We start from the raw sequence: 21,066 nt of genomic DNA on the forward strand, positions 1-21,066 counted from the left end.
ACTGTTTTCCTTTATATATGCAGTTCCAGCCCATTGAGGCAGCAAGACGGGATAGCTATCGCTGTACCACAGTGTGACCATCCTATTCTAGCCTTGACTTGGGCCAAATTCTACATGTTCTCTGAACAAGTCAAGTCTAGACTTTCATCATATATATATTTGTACCACAAAAGGGAAACTGAGTCAGCAGGGCCACTTTAGCACACCCTACCCACAGCCCACCCCATAAAAGCTTTTGGGATCTTAGTGTTAACAAGCAGATCACCCCTCAGGCTATATACAAGGGCACTCAGAAATTAAGCCCAGGTAGACACTCCTCACCCAGGGTTATGAAATAGCCCAACTAGGTTGTCTCCCTCTAATATAGATATTGTACCATTGGAGACAGAGGGCTCTTGACCTTACAGTGTGGTCAGAGTGCTTAATGGCAACCTGAATATTCCATGTTTGGAAAGCGAGATGCAAACAGAAATCGACCTCGACCTCTGCCCCTCTGTTAATGCAGTCGCATTTCCTTTCCCCACTCACCTAGTCTTAAATTGAGAAATAGGAATTTTAGATGCTTCTTGTACACAGATACATCACTGGAGGGCATATACCCATTGATGAGATCAAAGATCCATTGAAGTATCATAATATTGACCATAGGTAATCCTCTACCTATCCCATATCTTCCCTTCTTTAGTTAAAAACAGGTCATCACCAGCCCCAGCCTTTATTTTTCTTCTGCAAATCGGTCAAATCGAGTTTTCTTAAGCACAAAAAAATAATGATGAACATCATAACCAGAATACAGTTGACACATGATTATCTGCAGCTGGATGATCCATAGAGGTTGGCATTCAACCCAGTGGGATCAGGGCACGAGGCCTGTTTTTCATGGGAATTCATCCAGCTGGCAGCCCGACACCATCAAGTATTAGACTCACGGGCAGGGTAGTGTTGCTAGGAGGATTCACTAGTTCACTTGAGCCTTTGAAAATAAGTTAATAAATGTCTTAAATCTATATAATGTTTACTTGATGTGAATTTGGACACATTTTATTAAGTAGCCACTCCATGATAGACAACTAGAGATGTAGCCAAGTGAGCAAATTCTAGTTAGCTGACTGGACGCTATTATTTCATAAAATTATGATAGTGCTGGACCTCAGTGAGTTAGCTTTCTCACTCAGTAGGGCAATCACTAGAACCTATGGAGAAAAGAAAAACAAGTATACATTGGGATTATAAAGCAAGGAAGCCCCAAATCCAACAAACTAAGCTCATTACACTTTCTAAACCCAGAAGTCTGGCCGAGGAGCTGAAGCAAATGTAGTGTGTGTGGGCGCTCCTTGCAATGGCAGGGCTAGCCAATACAGTAGAGGGCAGCCAGGATCTCTAAGGATCTTGTCAGGGAATAATGGTAGAATGGCTAGGAAGGAACCCAGTTCAATAGGGGGAAAATGAAGTTCAAAAAAAAAATCATCATTGCGAGTAAGAGACAGAAGAGACTTTCTTGTTGGGGTGTTTGTCACATCCAGCTCAAGTTGACCACATTTGGAATTTTCTTGGCAAAATACGGGAGTGGTTTGCCATTTTCTTCCCCAGCTCATTTTTCAGGATGAGGAACTGAGGCCAAGAGAGTCAAGTGACTTGCCCAGGGTCACACAGCTAGGAAGTGTCGAGGTCAGATTTGAATTCATGAAGAGGATTCTTTCTGACTCCAGACCTGCTGCTCTATCCACTGCAGCACCGCCTAGCTGCCCTGGGAGAGGCTTAGCTAAACAGTAATTCATCTGGAAAAGATCTAGGGGGTTGAATGGGTTGCAAGTTTGAGAGAAGTTAAAAATGTGATACAGAAGCCAAAATAGCTAATGTGATGGATTGTGAGCTGTACTAAGTGTGAAGAAAGTGAGAGTCCCAACATACTGGCCTGGTCAGCTCACTTCTTGCCACAGAGTAGGTGGCAGTCCCTTAACCATCTATGTGTTATAAAGGCCACTAGGACCTCTTCCATCCTTATCAAGGGGAGTGCTAACCTTCTCTCCTTTCATACAACATGGTCAGCTCACTTCTAGACCCTCATGTTCGTTTCTGGGTATCCCATTTGGGGGAGGTTGATAAGCTGGGGGGTACACAGGGAAAGGCAACAAGGAAAAGGAAGATCATGTTCTATGAGGACTGAGTGAAAGAACTGGGGCTGATTAACCTGGAGAAGAGAAGCTGTAGGGGGAGTTTGAGGAGTTCTAGCCAAGGCTTTGAAGAGGGATTAGCCTTGTCCAGTTTAACCTTGGAAGGCAGAGCTTGGTGGAAGTAACAAAGACAGATTTAGGCTGGACCATGGGAAGAGTGTCCTAATGGTTCGAGCTCTCCAAAAGTGCACTGGACATCTTTGGAGAGAGTAGCTTCCCTGGAATTGGCCTTCCAGCAAAGACTGAAGGATGACTCATTGGGCAATTCAAATGTGGGTTTTTTTTGTTTTGTTTTGCCCGGCAATGAGGGTTAAGTGACTTTCCTAGGGTCACACAGCTAGTGAGTCTTAAGTGTCTGAGGCTGAATTTGAACTCAGGTCCTCTTGAATCCAGGGCTGGTGCTTTATCTACTGTACCATGTAACTGCCCCCCAAGTGGGGGATTCTTGTTAGGTCTGGGTTCTGGGTTCGTCTAGATGGCTGCTAAAGGCCTGGCCAACTCAAAGATTTGAAAACTCTGGGATGTGCCTTAGTTTTCTTAAGTACTGTGCCCCTATCGTCTTTGGGAGGGAAATCTATGGGTGGAGAGAGAATTATGGGTCATCAGATATAAGGAATCTATTATCCCAAAGAAATTGGAACCCAGTGCAAACTGTGTGACATGTGTTAACATCTGGTCGAGTGCTATTATTCCAAACGTTACTCAGGGCTGCTATTATAGGCATAGCCAAGGCTGTTATCACAATCCCTTTGGCAAGGATACGCACTTTCTCAGTCTCAGCTGTGGCCATGTGTTTCTTCTCAAATTAAAAAAAAATCCACAGCACAGTGGTGTGCTGACCTCCAGAAACCAAGCGTATGATCTCGGCACAATCCGGTCCAGTCACTGGGTAATTGAGCCTTGGCAGCAGCTGAGAGTTGTAGCCGTCTTCCGGATATTCCTGTGCTGTTCTCAGGCTGGTGTGAGGCCTCAGAGACGCAGCTGGACCTTATCCCCATTGTTTTGGAAAACTTTGTAGTGCCAAGGCCAGGACTTGAAAGGCCAACCTCCTGGGGCCCACTCAAATTTGGGGACAAAATTTAAGAGGAACAGTTTAGACTCAGGGTTTTTTCTGGTATCTTCTCTCCTTTTTCCTAAATAGGCCAAGGATGCCATTCTCCTTCCTGATATCTTGCAGTCAATGGATACATTTTTTCCTCGTTAGACATGGAGTAAAACCATGCAATAAATACACTCTCCAGAAAGGAGAGGGGCAGTAGTTTCAAGCTGAGTTTTCTGACTTCCATTGACATATAAGCCTTGCTAAAGAGATTCACAGTTGCTTGCTGTGTTCGTGCCTTCAGCAAGAAAATTGAATGCTTGGGAAGACCAGTAGTCTAGAATCCGGAGTTTACTTGTACTTTGGGGATGAGCATTGAGGTAAGAGACTTAGCTTGTAAGCTTGTGCATTCCCCCAGAGAGAAAGAGTTAAGGGCTTTGATTCTTCTGCAAGTCAGTATTCCAGACCTCCTTTCCACCAGAAAAGATCACAGATTTTGAGCTGAATGATACCTTTAGAGATCAACTAATCCAACCCCTTTATTTTTATAAATGAGGTCCTGAGAGGTAGTGACTTACCCAAGGTCACCATATGCAGTCAGTAGCAAAGCAGGGATCGAAAGCCAGTTCCTTCTGGCTCTATATGCTGTGTTCTTTCCACTCTACTGCTTCCTTTTAAACTTCTTGAGCCAAAAAAAATAGATTTCAACCAGAAAGGCTCAGACCTATAGAGAAGGATAATACTGTCATTTACTTAGCATTTAAAATTTACCCAAACATTTTCTTATACATTATTTCATTTTATCTTTATAGCAATCCTATAAAGTGATGGTGAGAGACACACCATGCTTTGTCCCAAGTCACAGCTAGTCAGTTTCCAGAGCAAGGGCTATGCTGTTGGCCTCCTGACTTCCAATCGGAAGCCCGTTCCTATAGAGGAACGCTTCTCGCCTACCATGGAATCTCTTATTGGCAGAAATGATGCGTGAACTAACGGGAGAATTGCCAACTGAAAAACTGTGGGAAACAGGAGTCAGATTCCCTCACAGCTTAAATTACTCCCGGATTGTAAAGTAGACACCTTTGGCAGCTGTATTCCTTCTATCTGGCCTCTCAGATAGCCCAGTGCCTCGGGGTACTGTTTCAGGATACTAAATAGTACCCAAGAGTGTTTTAATGAAGCTTTATGCACTCACTCATTCACTCATTCATTCATTCACTCATTCATTTGCTCATTCATTCATTTTCTCGTTCACTTAGTTTAGATGGGAGTATGAAATGTTGCAGACTGTGTTTTAAAATGCTTAATGTCATTATGCCTCTGCTTAGTAGCTAGAGAGAATTTAAAAACATAGCTTTCAGGCAGAATGCTAATAAACATGGATTTAGTAAGGGAATTTTAGCTCCATTTTATTGGTTTTAACTGCCCATTTTAAGGTTTTATTGTATGTGATACTGCCCTGGTGTGTTTTCAGTTATACCCACAATGGGTGGTTTCAAGTTTCTTACATGGTCTTACCGTAGATTTATGGGTATATTTTCCCAATGTGGATACCACACTTGCCCAGAAGTCTCCCTGACCAGTGCAAGGAGTATTCAAAAACAGTATAGAAGGGGGAGAGGAGGGATTTTATTGCCAGATTCAGCCACAGAATTCAAGTCAGGGACATCGGTCAGTGTAAACCGGCTCAGACAGCTAAAGTCAGATTTGTGTTGAGCACCATCAGCTTGGATGGAAAACGTCTTTTTGTGATTGGCACAAGAGCTGTAGGGCAGAGAATTCCAAATTTACCACCACTGACTTTTATCCCACTTCATCTCTGGATGGGAACCCAGTAGTAACCATATTGAAAAAGCTATTGGGGCAGGTAGGTGGTATCATAGAGTGTTGGGCCAGGTGTCAGGAGGACCCGAGTTCAAATCTTGCCTCAGTTACTTACTAGCCGTGCGACCTTGGACAAGTCACTCAATTTCTGTTTGCTTTTGTTACCTTAACTGTAAAATGGGGATAACAATAACACCTACTCCCAGGATTGTGCTGAGGATCAAACGAGATGATGCTTGGGAAGTGCTTAGCACAGGTGCTGTGGTGGTTGGGGGTAGGGGGTGGTGGAGAGTGACTATACCATGTACAACCAACTCAGTTACCTCACCGGATTAACTGATCACAAACTAAGTATTTAAGTGCCTACTATGTGCCAGGCATACAAAAACGAAATGGCCTTTGCTCTCAAGGAAGTTTATATTCTTTCTAGGGCAATAGCATGTTCTCATATAAGGATGCTCAAAGGAAATACGAGGTAATTGTTTGGGATGGAAGGAGTGGGGAACCAGCAGCTGGGAGGAATGACTTGATGTAGCAGATGACATCAGAGCTGCCTCTCCTCAGTGTAGACAGCCCCTCTAAAGGTCTAGGTCTCAGCCCAGCCATGGAGGCTCTTTGTCCATGGGAGCATGTCTTCTACAGAGCGGGATCTAGCCTGGGCTGTGCCGGAGCCATCTCTACTGACCCAGAGCTCATTGAGCTGATGGTTAAATTTTCAGCGTGAGGGGCAGCTAGGTGGTGCAGTGGATAGAGCACTGGCCCTGGAGTCAGGAGTACCTGAGTTCAAATCAGGCCTCAGACCTTAACACTTACTACCTGTGTGACCCTGGGCAAGTCACTTATCCCCAATTGCCTCACTAAAAAAAAAAAAATTTCAGCATGAGCATTTATGCCTTAGCAATTGGGAAATCCTCCAAATCAGGGCTTAATTTATTTTTGGTTGATTTTGTAGACTTAAAAATGATGATGAAAATATTGATAATGCAGATTAAACTTAAATGTATGTCCCGAGTACATTTTTTTTCTGGACAGTTAGCTTTGAAATATTTAGCAGTACATCCCTGGGGCCACCAGACATGTGGGGCCTTCCCCTAGATCTCCTGACATTACAAGGGAAGCAATGGAGCATAAAGGCAATCCACTGGTAACCCTCTTGCTCTGGCTTGGAGCCTGGCCTACATTTTCTGGTCATACTTCTTTTTTATGATATTTCCTGCACCGATGTGAAATTCTCTGTGGGAAATCACACACTCTTGGCTCTCTGTTGCCCTTTGGGAATACCACAGACAATTCTTTAGAAAGGGTGGTATTCCATAATTTGTAGTCCTATAGCATTATTAAGCTGCTAGATAGTACAGCACTAGGCCTGATGATAGAAAGACATGAGCTCAGATTCTGCATTAGTATCTTATTAGCTGAGTGAATTTGAACAAGTCACTTACTTTCTATCAGCCTCAGTTTCCTTATCTATAAATTGAGTAGGTTTGTTTAATGACCCCTAAGTTCTCTTCTATATCTAAATCTATAATCCTATAAGAATATGGGTATTACAATCAGGCTACCTAAAAATTATTTTATACAGCTAGAAAAAATAATAACAAAATTCATCTGGAAAAACAAAAAATCAAGAATATCCAGGGAAATAATGAAAAAAAATTCACAGGAAGGTGGGTTGGCGGTACCAAACCTGGAGCTTTACTATAAAGCGGCAGCCATCAAAACTATCTGGTACTGGCTAAAAAATAGAGTGGTAGATCAATGGAATGGGCTAGGCTCAGGAAATGCAGTAGTAAATGACACTAGTAATGTAGTGTTTGATAAACCCAAAGACTCCAGCTTCTGGGATAGGAACTCAGTATTTGACAAAAACTGCTGGGAAAACTGGAAGATAGTATGGCAGAAATTAGGCTTAGACCAACATCTTACACCTTATACTAAAATAAGGTCAAAATGGATACATGATTTAGACATAAGAGGTGATACCATAGGTAAATTAGGAGAGAAAGGAATAGTGTACCTATCAGATCTTTGGAAAGGAGAACAGTTTTTGACCAAACATGAGATAGAGTATATTATAAAATGCAAAGTGGATGATTTTGATTACATTAAATTAAAAAATTTTTGTACAAACAGAAGCAATGCATCCAAAATTGGAAGGGAGGCAGAAAGCTGGGAAACAATTTTTGAGGCCAGTGCTTCTGATAAAGGCCTCATCTCTAAAATATATAGGGAATTAAATCAAATTTATAAGAATCCAAGTCATTCCCCAATTGAGAAATGGTCAAAGGATATGAACAGGCAGTTTTCTGATGAAGAAACCAAAGCTATCTATTCCCATATGAAAAAATGCTCTAAATCTCTAATGATTAGAGAGATGCAAATTAAAACAACTCTGAGGTACCACCTGACACCTATCAGATTGGCTAAAATGACAAAAAAGGAAGATAATAAATGTTGGAGAGGCTGTGGGAAAATTGGAACACTAATACATTGTTGGTGGAGCTGTGAGCTGATCCAACCATTCTGGAGAGCAATTTGGAATTATGCCCAAAGGGCGATAAAGCTGTGCATACCCTTTGACCCAGCAATCCCACTTTTAGGTCTTTTGCCCAAAGAAATCATGGAAGGGGGAAAGGGACCCACATGTACAAAAATATTTATAGCTGCTCTTTACGTGGTAGCAAGGAATTGGAAGTTGAGGGGGTGCCCATCAATTGGGGAATGGCTGGACAAGTTGTGGTATATGAATACAATGGAATACTATTGTGCTGTAAGAAATGATGAGCAGGAAGAGTTCAGAGAAACCTGGAGGGTCTTACGTGAGCTGATGATGAGTGAGATGAGCAGAACCAGAAGAACATTGTACACAGTATCATCAACATTGAGTGTTGACCTACTGTGATGGACTATATTCTTCTCACCAATGCAATGGTACAGAAGAGTTCCAGGGAACTCATGATAGAAGAGGATCTCCAAATCCAAGGAAAAAAAAAAGAAAGAAAGAACTGTGGAGTATAGATGCTGATTGAACCATACTATTTCTTTTGTTTTGGGTGCTGTTGGTTTTTTTTTTTTCTTTCTATTTTGAGGTTTTGCATCACTGCTCTGATTCTTTCTCTTGTAACAGGATTAATGCAGAAATAGGATTAATGTTATTATGTGTATATATATATATATGTATGTATGTGTATATATATATATATCTATATGTATATGTATAGAGATATATAGATATAACCTATACCAGATTACCGGCTGTCTAGGGGAGGGGGGAGGGAGGGAGAAAAATCTGAAATTGTAAAGCATGTATAAACAAAAGTTGAGAACTATCTTTACATGTAATGGAAAAAATAAAATATCTCATTAAAAAAAAAGAATATGGGTATTAAAAGATGGGTCCCCATTTTGGGGAGATTCAAGTCACTAAAATTACTGGCACAACTTCTTTTTTTTACATATAAGGTATTTTATTTTTTCTGTTACATGTAAAGATAGTTCTCAACTTTTGTTTATACAAGCTTTACAATTTCAGATTTTTCTGCCTCCCTCCCCTCCCTCCCCCCTCCCCTAGACAGCAGGTAATCTGATATAGGTTATATCTATATATCTATATACATATACATATATATCTATACACACATATATCTACACACATAATAACATTAATCCTATTTCTGCATTAATCCTGTTATACTGGCACAACTTCTTAAATGCTCCACAGCGTGCTTTCTTCTTGTCCATCTTCAGAGTCTGTCCAAAATATGTTTCTTGATATACCTGCTTTATTAGCTGTCCAGCCAGCTGCATACTATAGTCTGTCCACTTGGTATTCTTCTTCATCTCAGTTCTTCCTGTGTGAAGCTACTCGAATGGCTTCTGGATTGTCTTCATATCTGCTGGCTCCCATGTGCCTCCATGAGGAATCCTTGGGCCATTTAGATGGCGTGACAGGGGGGAACACCTTTGGTTACCTTCCTCCCCGGTTTTTGCCTCACTTGATACTGATAATCAAAGGGCCATTGAACAAAGGGATTTTTATAATTTCTTTCTAGGACGATATATGATTTGAACCCAAGTGTGGCAGACATTTTGTCTGAGAAGTCTTTAATTAGGGTGCTGTTTTGCTCTACCCAATCAAATGTTTTATCACAGTCAATCTACAAGAAACACAGTAGGATCTTTTATTTGCTATGCCTTTCAATCAGTTGTGTGACTAAATATGTGAGCTGCTATAGAATGAATAGAATGAATGCTTGACTGCTTTTCCAGCACTTATAGCATGGGGCCTGGCATATAGTAGGTGCACAGTCAATGCTTATGGACTAATTTATTGACTCCTCATTTGAGGACACACTTGATCTATCTATTCAGGTAGGAAAATAAACATATTTTGGGGGTGGAAAGGTAAGCAGTTAGAATAGAAAGATGTGTAGTTATTGGTGCTATTGGGTAGTAAAAACAGTTGGGATTTTTCCCAAGTGTTTGGTATCCTCTCATCTGGCACATATCTCAAGAACAGATCCCTTAATTCCCTAACAGTTGTGCCACTTCTAGCATCAAAATCTTCCGTATGTATTTGGTAATTCAGCTCTTTTTTGTTAACATTTAACTATGTACAGGATAACTGGAATTCACCAACTCGTAATGCCATGCCAAGAAGTTCCACTTCACCACAAATGCAGTTTTCTCCGAGAGACCTTCGGTAAGCCATCTCCTAATGGACGATTAAAAATTGTAAGCTCTAAGGAGGACGGATATGTTGGCAACAAAGCTTTGGCAAAATTTCACGTTCTGTATCGCCATGGACAGGATGGAGCTATGTGGGCTAAATGATTGTAGTAGAGTTAGGTGGATCTGGGACTGTTTAAATGACCAGACTCAAAGTGCAGTGGCTTACTGTCAATCTGGAGGGAGGCCTTCAGAGTAGTGCCCAAAGAATCTGTGCTTGGCCCTGGGTTGCTTAATGTTTGTATTAGAGATTTGGATGAAGGCATAGATGACATGCTATGCTATGAACCTAACAAGATGAAATTGTATGGAGATAAATGTGAAGTCTTCCCATAGGTGTTAATAATGACAATTATAATTGTACCTGGCATTTACCTATTGTTATAAGTTTTGCAAAGGGCTTTATATAGATATCATCTAACAGGTACGAAAAAATCAATTTCACAAATACGACATGGGGGAAAAACAAAAGAGAGAAAACAAAAATTCTTGGGGAAAAATTGGGTTAAACCCAAGTTTAATGTGAGTTTGACATGGCAGCCAATAAAAGTAATGTGATTTTAAACTGTATTAAGAGGCCCAGTGTGCAAAAAGAGGGATGTTGAGGAAGGTGATAATCCCATTGCACTCTGCCCAGATCAAAGAAAATTCATAATATTGTATCCAGTTCTTGGCGCACTGTATTTTAGGAGCCAGGGTCACACATCTAGGCAGTGTCTGAAACCAGATCTGAACTCAAGAAAATGATTTTTCCTGGCTCTCAGCCCAGTGCTCTATCTACTGAACCACCTAACTGCTCACGTGTTTTAGACTTAAATTTTTTTCCTTTATGATGAAAGTGGCATATTGGTACATTGTGGAATGTAGATATTGTTTCCCACATTTCCTAAAGGACCATCAGTGACCAAAATTGTCATACCATACCAATATTCTAGTCGCCTTTTCTTTGCCTTTCTTTCTCCCAGGCCTCTCCCCCACTGCCATTCTGAGCATAAGTAAGAGAGATCTCCAAGCAGGAGCCCTCGTTTTCATGCTGTGGAACATGAAAAAATAATGGTTGAATCTTTCATTTCTCTGAAGGGGTTGTTACTTAATTACTGCTACTAGTCAACTGTACCTAAAGAATATGATTATAATAATCTAATTGATCCTCATCTATGGGGTGATGTGATTATTTTCTTTTCTTAAAGCACTTGGAAATTGTTCACTGTTTTCCCTTCATTTCTTTTGTGATTTTTAGAGAAGACAATCATCATATGCATCCATATTCAGAGAATTTTGTATTTCCTGAAATGGGGACAATGGATAATATCCCTTTGACAGATCTGAACGTGGATCTTCCACTGGTATGTATTATTCTTCTCAGTATTATTATGATTATCATGGTTTGGGTATCATTTACACCCTGCATACAGGGTAAGTGGGTATGGACAAAAGGCACTGTGGGTCTGACTTTGGTATCTTATTTAAGTAGCTATGGTAAAATTGCGGTGGGAAGGGAAACCCACTAAATCTTTTGACCAGACCAATTCTGCCTCTGTATGTGTACATGTGTGTTTGGTTCATTATGGAAGTTCACTCCCTCTTTCTCCCAAATGTGGTCAATAATGTGATTGCAGGTACCATTCTATGACCGCAGTTTGTAACCCTTACAAAATAGATTTGGCATCACTGGAAGTACTACATCAGAGCTTTTGGTAATGCTGTCCTCAAGAATTTATGCCATGAGACCACTTTCTAGGTCCAATGATCTTAGAACAAAGTTATTTGGCTATCATAGTAGCTTCATTTATTTGAATGCCACCTAAGATAAACCAGATTCGTACTGAATTCTATTTATGCTGATTCTGAGAGTAGGATCATAATGAGTTCTCCGTGTATTTAACTTTAATTCCACCAAATCGATATTAATTTGTGAACAAATGTACATCATTGAGTATTTGATTTATTTGTTGAATAAAAAAAGATCAAATGGGGGCAGTTAGGTGGCACAGTGAATAAGGCACTGGCCCTGCATTCAGGAGGACCTGAGTTCAAATCTGGCCTCAGACACTTACCAGCTGTGTGACCTTGGGCAAGTCACTTAACCCTCATCGCCCTGGGGGGGGGAATATCAAATAGCATATGAAGAGGCTCCATATGTTCACCTTGTCCATTGCTTATGTCTTTGAAGGAAATGAAACCTTAGTATGTATGTATATGTTTCAGTATATGGTGGGTAATCATTCAGGCTGCATCTAGACCCCATACCATGCTCTAGAGCCTCTAGACTCCATCATAAGATCCTGGCTCTGAAGTTGAAAGGGAACTTAGAGACCATGTAGTCCAACACTCTCATTTTATAAAGGAGGCACCTGTGAACCCCGAGAGGTTAGGTCACATCAGTATCCCTCGCCCTGGCCAAGTGATCCTCCTACCTTCTTTTCCATTTGTGCGTTTCTTTGATTATATCTTCCACCTGACTTCTTCAGAATTCCTTGTTTAGAATGTCATAGAGCCTGCTCACACCTACTGTTCATCTTGCCTGCTGGATGACCTCCAACTTTATCTCCAGGAAGACTATGCTATTCCATGACTTAGTCATAAAATGTCACAGGAAGACTATCTGGTCATGAAAAGAAGGACATTTGCTTCATTTGCAAAGACAAAAGAGCCCACTCTTCCTCCTATTCCTCTCTGGGCCTAACTCTGTGTCTGGCCAAGATACATATACTGATGGATGAGCTCAGTAAGTTGTCTCTCCAACTGTATTTTCTCAATCATTTCACAGACCACTTTTTTTCTTAGACAGCTTTATTCTGGTTATTAGTTTATTCCTTGAACATTTACCAGCTTAGCCAATGATGACTGCACATAATTAAGTTCCTGCAAGTTTGTACTTTTAATGACCAAGCCTCCTACATAATTACTGAGTTTGCCAAAACAAATGAAAAACTTAGGTGTACCATAGTATGTCAGATTATAATAATCTAATCCAATACCCTCAATTTAGAGAGGAGCACACTGAAGCCCAGAAAAGTTACATGACTTTTCCAAGGTCATCTAGTACCAGAGCCAGGATGAACCCAGGTCTGTTGAATTCAAATTCAATGGTTTTTCTACTACATGAGAAAGGTTCTGTTTTTGCATCTGGGACTTTTTTTTTCTATCCTTCTCTAATATCTTAAGGTGCAAATGTGATGTCACTGACTTAGCACCAATAATACCTGAACTGTGGAGTTGTTTTCTTTTCAGCAGTGTAGAGGGAACGTCCTAAAATATTTCTCAGGTCTTCCATGTGGTCAATGGAATGCAACTGCAGGGCATTTGACTATGAAAAATGTTCCAACATTTAGATTAGATTACAGATGACAGTGGCATCATTGATGAATTTCTTTTAACTGAGATTTTTAACTATTGAGTATTGATTTTATTAACATACGGGGCTCCAGAATTCCCAGTCTTGGTCTTGGAATTGCTTCAGCTAAATGACAGCATAGGCCACATCAATTGGTGTAAACTCTCTCTCAACAGTAATCTCAGTGGTTCTGTGCTAACTCTTCAAAGATGGCATGCATAGAAAGAACACTGGGACCAAGAAAATGACATACCTCGTTCCTTTATTATTGTCACAGCGAATCTGAATGCACGGCTCGGTGTCTATCTACTGCTTTGGCTTTTCTTTTTCTCTTCTGATACTCAAGTTAAAGCTTTCAGCAGAGAGAACTTTGGGCTTAGGGCTTTCTTATTTTGATCTTGTCCAAAAAACCTTGAAATTATTTCAGGCCAATAGGACACTCTATGCCTCTGTGTCACTGAATGTTTCTGTCTCTCTGTGTCTCTGAATGCGTCTGTCTCATAGTCTCTCTCTGTCACTTGATCTGTCTCTTTCTTTCTCTGTGCCTCTGCCTCTTTATATCTCTCTATGTGCTTCTCTCACTAGCTCTGTGTGTCTCTCTCAGCGTCACTGTGTTTCTGTTTCTCTGTCTCTGAGTCTGTCTGTCTCTTTCAGTGTCTCTGTGTCTCCATTTGCCTGTCTCTCTCTGCTTCTGTCTCTCTCTCTGCCTCTGGGTCTATGAATGTCTCTCTGCGTCTGTCTCTCTGCCTTTGTGTCTCTCTCTGAATATCTGTGTCTCTGAATATCTCTGTCTCTCTGGCTGTCTCTCTATGTCTCTTTCTCTGTGTGTCTCTGTGTTTGTCTCCCTCATTGTTTCTTTGTCTCTCTCAGTGTTTCTAACTCTGTCTCTGTTTCTCTATCTCTTTCTGTCTGTCTCCCTCTGCCCCTGTGACTCTGTCTCTGTGACTCTCTCTGCCTCTGTTTCCCTGAATGTCTCTTTGTCTGTTTGTCTATCTCTTTGTCTCTCTCTGTGTCTCCCTCTCTCTCAATCCCTCTGTGACTCTCTCTGCCTCTGTGAGTCTTGTATTTGAAAGTCAAATTTTCTATTCAGCTCTGGTCTTTCCCTGAGAAATGCTTAAAGTGCTTTCTTTTATCCATTTTGTCCCTTGAAGGAATAGTCAGTTTTGCTGGTTAGGTGATTCTTGGTTTTAATCCTAACTACTTTGCCCTCAGGAATATCATATTCCAAGACTTCCCATTCTTTAATGTAGAAGCTGCTAATTTTTGTGTGATCTTGGCTGTGGCAACCATGATATTTGAATTTTTTCTTTCAGGCTGCTTGCCATAAATTTCAGTTTTTCCTTCAATATTTGGGAGCTCTGGAATTTGCCTATAATATTCTCTTTGTGTCTCTGAATGTCTCCTTGTCTGTTTAGACAATCTTTGTCTCTCTCTGTGTCTCCCTCTCTCTCAATCCCTCTGTGACTATCTGCCTCTGTTTCCCTGAATGTCTGTCTCATTGTGTCTCTGAATGTCTCCTTGTCTGTCTATCTCTGTCTCTCTCTGTGTCTCCCTCTCTCTCAATCCCTCTATGACTCTGTGTGCCTCCGTGACTCTCTCTTTGGGGTGTTAGATATTTTTGAATTGACTAGCCTAATTTGGGGAGACTGATGCTATGGATGACTAAACTGGGGACTTTTGACTATTTGGCTATCTGACTTCATTAATTTAATGTGGGCCATTGATAAAGTTCCACCACACTGCTCCCAAACTGATAAACTAAAGATTAAGAAGCCTCTTAACCAAATAATCAAAGCAGAGTTTATTTATGAGATACTATTTCAAATTAGGAATACAGGGAAATAAAATGTACAACCTGACTGCTTTCCTGCGGTCTTTTTCCACTGCTCTCTTTCCCACCTGCTTCGAACTTCTTGAATACAATAAGGGCCTTAGCCGCCTCTGGCCTCACTTTCCCTGGTTTGTATTAAGGCCTGTAACCTTGTCAGCCCCGTCTCTCCTTTTCTGAACTCTCCTCCGTCCTTGTCCAGGCAGCCCTCTAGTCAGCCTCTCTCCTAGTCCGTCCTCTTCTAGTCAGCCCCCCTTCTTTCTAGTCCGTCCTTGCTCCTTTTCTATCTAGTCCGTCTCCCCTCTTTTTCTATCTAGTCAGCCCCTCCTAGTCTGTCCTCCTGGTCTATATATACCTTTTCTTTTCTCCACTCAAATCTCGAGGCTTCCTTCGCCCCCACAGACCAAGCTAATCCGCCAGCCAGAGCTGCAGCTGGTGGTGGTGGGGGGTGTGCTCTCGAGCCTCATGCCTCAGCACAGGCTATCCTTCAGATAGCTCCCCTCAGGTCGGAGGGAGCTGGGGGCTTTTTTTTCCCCCCAGCTGTCTGACCTGGCGTCTTGTATAGCCCACGGGGCTTTTTCTCCTCAGCTGAAGCTGAGGAAGAGGGGGACAGACCCTGAGAGCCTAAGGCTTTCTAATCTCAGCCTAAAGGTAGGGTCCCCAAATCAAAATAAATTTCCACAGGGGACTGTCTCTCTTTTGGGATCTCTTTCAGGAAATGATTGGTGGAATCTTTCATTTTCTCCTTTACCTTCTGGTTCTAGAATATCAGGGCAGTTTTCTTTGATTATTTCTTGAAATATGATGTCTAAACTCTTTTTTTATCATGGCTTTTAGGTAGTACAATAATTCTTAAGGTATCTCTCCTGTATCTATTTTCTGGGTCAATTGTTTTTCCAGTGAGCTACTTCACATTTTCTTCTATTTTTTAATTCTTTTTATTTTGTTTTAGTCATTCTTGATATCTCATTAAGTCATTAGTTTCTAGTTGCCCAATTGTACTTTTTAAGGAATTATTTTCTTCAGTGAACTTTTGTACTTCCTTTTCTGTGTGGCCAATTCTGCTTTTTAAAAAATTGTTAATAATAAACATTTTTTTTTAAGTGAGGCAATTGGGGCTAAGTGACTTGCCCAGGGTCACACAGCCAGCAAGTGTTAAGTATCTGAGGCCGAATTTGAACCCAGGCACTCCTGACTCCAGGGCCGGTGCTCTATCCATTGCGCCATCTAGCTTCCCCAATAATAAACATTTTTGAGCAGAACCAGGAGAACATTGTACACAGTATTAGCACCATTGTGTGGTGATCAACTGCAATAGAGTTAATTCTTCTCAGCAGTACAGTGATCCAAGATAATTCCAAAAGACTCATTCGTGATGGAAAATGCTCTCCACATCCAGAAAAAGGAACTGTGGAAACTGGATGCAGATTGAACCATACTGTTTCTACTTTTTTTTTCCTTTTTAAGGTTTTTCTCTCTTGTTCTGATTCTGCTTTCACAGCATGACTAATGCAGAAATATGTTTAATGTGATTGTACATATGTAACCTACATCTGATTACTGTCTTGGGGAGGGGGGAGAGAGTGAAGAGGGAGAAAAATTTGGAAGTAGAAATCTTATAGAAACAAACGTTGAGAACTATCTCTGCATGTAACAAAAAATAATAACACGCTTCTATGATAAAATAAAAGAAAAAGAAAAGAAAACAAAATAAACATTTTATTTATAGTCTTTTGTGTGTTTTTTTTTTAGTGAGGCAATTGGGGTTAAGTGACTTGCCCAGGGTCACACAGCTAGTAAGTGTTAAGTGTCTGAGGCCAGATTTGAACTCGGGTACTCCTGATTCCAGTGCTGGTGCTCTATCCACTGCGTCACCTAGCTGCCCCTTATTTATAGTTTTGAGTTGCAAATTTTCTCTCTCCTCTCTCTACCCTCTTCCCTCCCTGAGGTGGCAAGCAATCAGATTGGGTTATACAAATGCAACTATGTCAAACATTACCATATTAGTCATTTTTACAAGAAAACTTGAATAAAAGAAAAAAATGAAAGAAAGTGAAAAATAGCATGCTTCAATCTGTGTTTAATCAATATCAGTTCTTTCAGGAGGATAGTATGTTTCATCAGTAGTCCTTTGGGATTGTCTTGGATCATTGTATACTGAGAATAGTTGTCATTCACAATTTTTCATTAAACAGTATTGCTGGTACTGTGCACAGTGTTCTCTTGGTTCTGTTCACTTCACTAAACATCAGTTCATACAAATCTTTCCAGGCCTTTCTGAAATCATCCTGCTTGTCGTTTCTTATAGCGCAATGTTATTCTATCACCATCATATACCATAGTTTGTTTAGCCGTTCTCCAATTGATGGGCATTCCTTTGATTTCCAATTCTTAGCCACCACAAAAAGTGCTGCTATAAATATTTTTCTTTCCCTTTTTTTAACTTAAGTTCTACACAAAATGACCAATATGATAATGTTCTACCTAATTGCACATGTACAACCCACATCCAACTACCCAGGGAGGGGGGAGCAAAGGAGGGATAAAAATCGGAGCCTAAAACCACAAACAAAAATGTCCATAACTTTTTTTAAAAAGGAAGGAAGGAACCAGTTAAAAGGGAGAGATTAAAATTTTGAGAGAAGGTGGGGAGGATGATTGAGGGTGAAAAATGTTGGAATAGGCAGAAGGGAATGGGATTGATTATTCATGTATATATATGTATATATATATATATATACACACACACACACATCTGTATAGACATAATATATGTGTGTATGTATATACACATATAACAACAAGGCCTTGACAAGGACAAGGGCTACCTCTTTATCAGAGACTGGAGGAAAGAAGCCACTGGAAGATTACATGGATTGTTTACCTATAATATGCTAGGCATTGGGCTTCGGTTAGTACAAAAAGAGAGCTCCTAGTGGGTGTGGAAGTGGGCAATGGGGATGACAAGGAAAGGGATAAATATAAATAAGCTCTAGGTAGATTAAATAAGATATGATTAAAGGGGGAGGCCTCTGAGTTGGGAAAAGGCTTCCTGAAGCCGGTGGGATTTCAGTTGGGACTTGAAGGAAACCAGGAGATAGAGAAGAGAGAGGATTGCAGCCATGGAGGATAGTCAAAGGGAATGCTCCCAGCTGAGAGATGAGTGTCTTCTTCCAGGAAGAGCAAGGTCATCAGTGTCATCAGATCAATGGGTGGGAGCAGCCAGGATGGTGTAAGAGGACTGGAAAAGTAGGTGGTGTCTAAGTCATGAAGGGCTTTGAATGAAAGAGGGTTTTGGTATTGGATCCTGGAGCTGATGGAACCACTGGAGTTTATTGACTTAGGGGAGTGACATGGTCAGATCAGCCATTTAGGAAAATCCCTTTTTGGCCACATAGAGGATGCATTGGAGTCAGGAGAGCCTTGAGGCAGAGCAACCCACCAGGAAGGACATCCAGTATCTGAAACAAAATTGGGAGCTTTTAAAGAGAGCTATTCTTTGTCACCAGCGAGAATTCATCTGGAGGGAGAAATATTTTTGTACAAATAGGCCTTTTTCTCTTTTGGGGGATGTCTTTGGTATATGGGTATGCACAGTTCTGTAGCCCTTTGGGCATAGTTCCAGATTGCTCTCCAGAATGGTTGGATCTTTTCACAACTCCAACAGTGGATTAGCATTCCCACCTTTCCCACATCCCCTCTAACATCTAATATTTTCCTTTTTTGTTATATTTGCCACTCTGATAGGTGTGAGGTGATTCCGAAGAGTTGATTCAGTTTGTATTTCTCTGATCAATAGTGATCTAGAGCATTTTTTCATATGGCAACAGATAGCTTTGATTTCTTTGTCTGAAAACTGCCTGTTAGTGCCCTTTGACCATTTATCAATTGGGGAATGACTTCCATTTTTATAAATTTGACTCACTTCTTTACATGTTTGAGAAATGAGGCCTTTATCAGAGATATTTGTTTCACAAATTCTTTCCCAGTTTTTTGCTTCCTTTATAATCTTGGTTACATTAGTTTTGTTTGTGCAAAAACTTGGTAATTTTATACAATCAAAATCATCTATTTTACATTTTATTTTGCTTTCTATATCTTCTTTGGTCCTAAATTCTTCCTCTGTCCATAAATCTGACAGATAAACGATTCCATGCTCTCTTAATTTGTTTATGATATCACCCTTTATGTGTAAATTATGTACCCATTTTGACCTAATTTAAGTATACGATGTGAGATGTTGGTCTATACCTAGTTTCTGCCGTGGTGTTTTTCAGTTTTCCAATCAGGTTTTGTCAAATAATGTGTTTTTATTCCAAAAGCTTGGAACTTTAGGTTTATTATATACTAGATTACTATAGTCATTCTACCTATTTTATTCCACTGATCTACCTCTCCATTTCTTAGCCAATACCAGATTGTTTTGATAATTACTGCCTTAAAGTAGTTTGAGATCTGGTGCTGCCATACCACCTTCTTTTGTATTTTTTCATTGATTCCCTTGATATCCTTGAGCTTTTGTATTTCCAGATGAATTTTATTTTTTTCTAGATTTATAAAATATTTTTGATAGTTTGATTGGCATAGCACTAAATAAATAAATTAGGTAGGATTGTTAATTTTCTCATATTGGCTTGACCTACCCATGAGCAATTAATATTTTTCCAATTGTTTAGATCTAACTTTAAATGTATGAAAAGTGTTTTACAGTTCTGTTCATATAGTTCCTGGGTTTGTCTTGGCAGGTAGACTCCCAAGTATTTTATATTGTACACAGTTATTTTAAATGGGATTTCTCTTTCTATCTGTTGTTGCTGGACTTTTTTGGTAATATACAGAGATGTTGATGATTTATGTGGGTTTATTTTTTTATCCTGCAACTTTGTTAAAGTTGTTAATAATTTCAAGTAGTTTTTTAGTTGATTCTCTAGGATTTTCTAAGTATGACATCATATCATGTGCAAAGAGTTTCCTCATTACCTATTCTACCAGTTCTGCTTTTTAAGGAGTTTATCTCTTCAGTGGATTTTTGTGCCTAGTTTACCTTTTGGTGCATGCTATTTTTTTTAATGAGGCAATTAGGGTTAAGTGACTTGCTCAGGGTCACACAGCTAGTAAGTGTCTGAGGCTGGATTTGAACTCAGGTACTCCTGACTCTAGGGCAGGTGCTCTATCCACTGTGCCACCTAGCTTCCCCAGTTCATGCTATTTTTTAAGGTGTTACTTTCTTCAATAATTTTTGTGCCTCCTTTATCAAGCTGTTGACTCTTTTTTTCAATATTTTCTTGTATCATTCATTAATTTTCTCAGTTTTTCTTCTACTTCTCTTATTTAAATTCTTAAACCCTTTTTTGAGCTCCTCTGGGAATTCTTCTTGGACCTAGGACCAATTTACATTTTTATTTAAAGCTCTGAATGCAGTTGTTTTGACTTTGTTGTCTTCTGAGTTTTCATCTTCCCTATGACATCAATGTTAAAGTTCATTTTCTAGCCTATTTCTTGACTTTTAACTTTATGTTAACGTTGGACTCTATTCCTGGGGTAGGAGTGGCCCTGTCCTAAGCTTCAGGTTTTTCATGCTACTGTTTTCAGAAATAATTCTGGGGACCTGTACATTTTCAGTTCTTCTAAAGTGATATGATCTAGGGAGAGGTATAGTCACTGCTCTCTGGGCCTGTGCTCTGGTCTGTGAGGGACCACAAGCACTCTTTTCTGCCCTGAAACTGGGACGAGGGTCACTCTTTCCCTCTGAGGTCACATGCTCTTGTGTGCTAGTGCTCCTCCTTGCCCTGGAGCTACAACATGGAACTGTATGGGCAACAGTGTCTTGTACCCAGTGCAAAGGTACTCCTATAATCAATCTCCTTCTGACCAGTTTCTGACCCTCTTACTGGGCTGAGAACTGTAGAAAATCCCACCACCAATTCACTCTCTTTTTTTCTTTTTTTTTTGTGAGGCAATTGGGGTTAAGTGACTTGCCCGGGGTCAAGGCCAGATTTGAACTCAGGTCCTCCTGAATCCAAGGTCCGTGCTCTATCCACTGCGCCACCTAGCTGCCCCAACACCAGTTCACTCTCAAGGCCTGCTGCTGATTTGCCAGTTGTAGACTGCTCTGAATTGTGTTCAACTCCCACAG

General features: G+C 40.4%; 1 protein-coding gene and 1 pseudogene across 1 annotated transcript in view; one reads left to right on the top strand and one right to left on the bottom strand.

Moving 5' to 3' along the window:
- ZNF711 (zinc finger protein 711) overlaps positions 1-21,066 on the top strand; it is a 114,777-nt gene that overhangs the window by 31,339 nt on the left and 62,372 nt on the right. The window contains exons 6-7 of the mRNA XM_043973859.1: positions 9,657-9,739; positions 11,006-11,111. Coding sequence (XP_043829794.1) covers positions 9,657-9,739; positions 11,006-11,111 — 189 coding nt within the window. The remainder of the gene's footprint in view (positions 1-9,656; positions 9,740-11,005; positions 11,112-21,066) is intronic.
- Positions 1,908-2,043, bottom strand: LOC122734250 (annotated as a pseudogene).

The sequence above is a fragment of the Dromiciops gliroides genome, chromosome X (assembly GCF_019393635.1).
Source record: "Dromiciops gliroides isolate mDroGli1 chromosome X, mDroGli1.pri, whole genome shotgun sequence".
Lineage (NCBI taxonomy): Eukaryota > Metazoa > Chordata > Mammalia > Microbiotheria > Microbiotheriidae > Dromiciops > Dromiciops gliroides.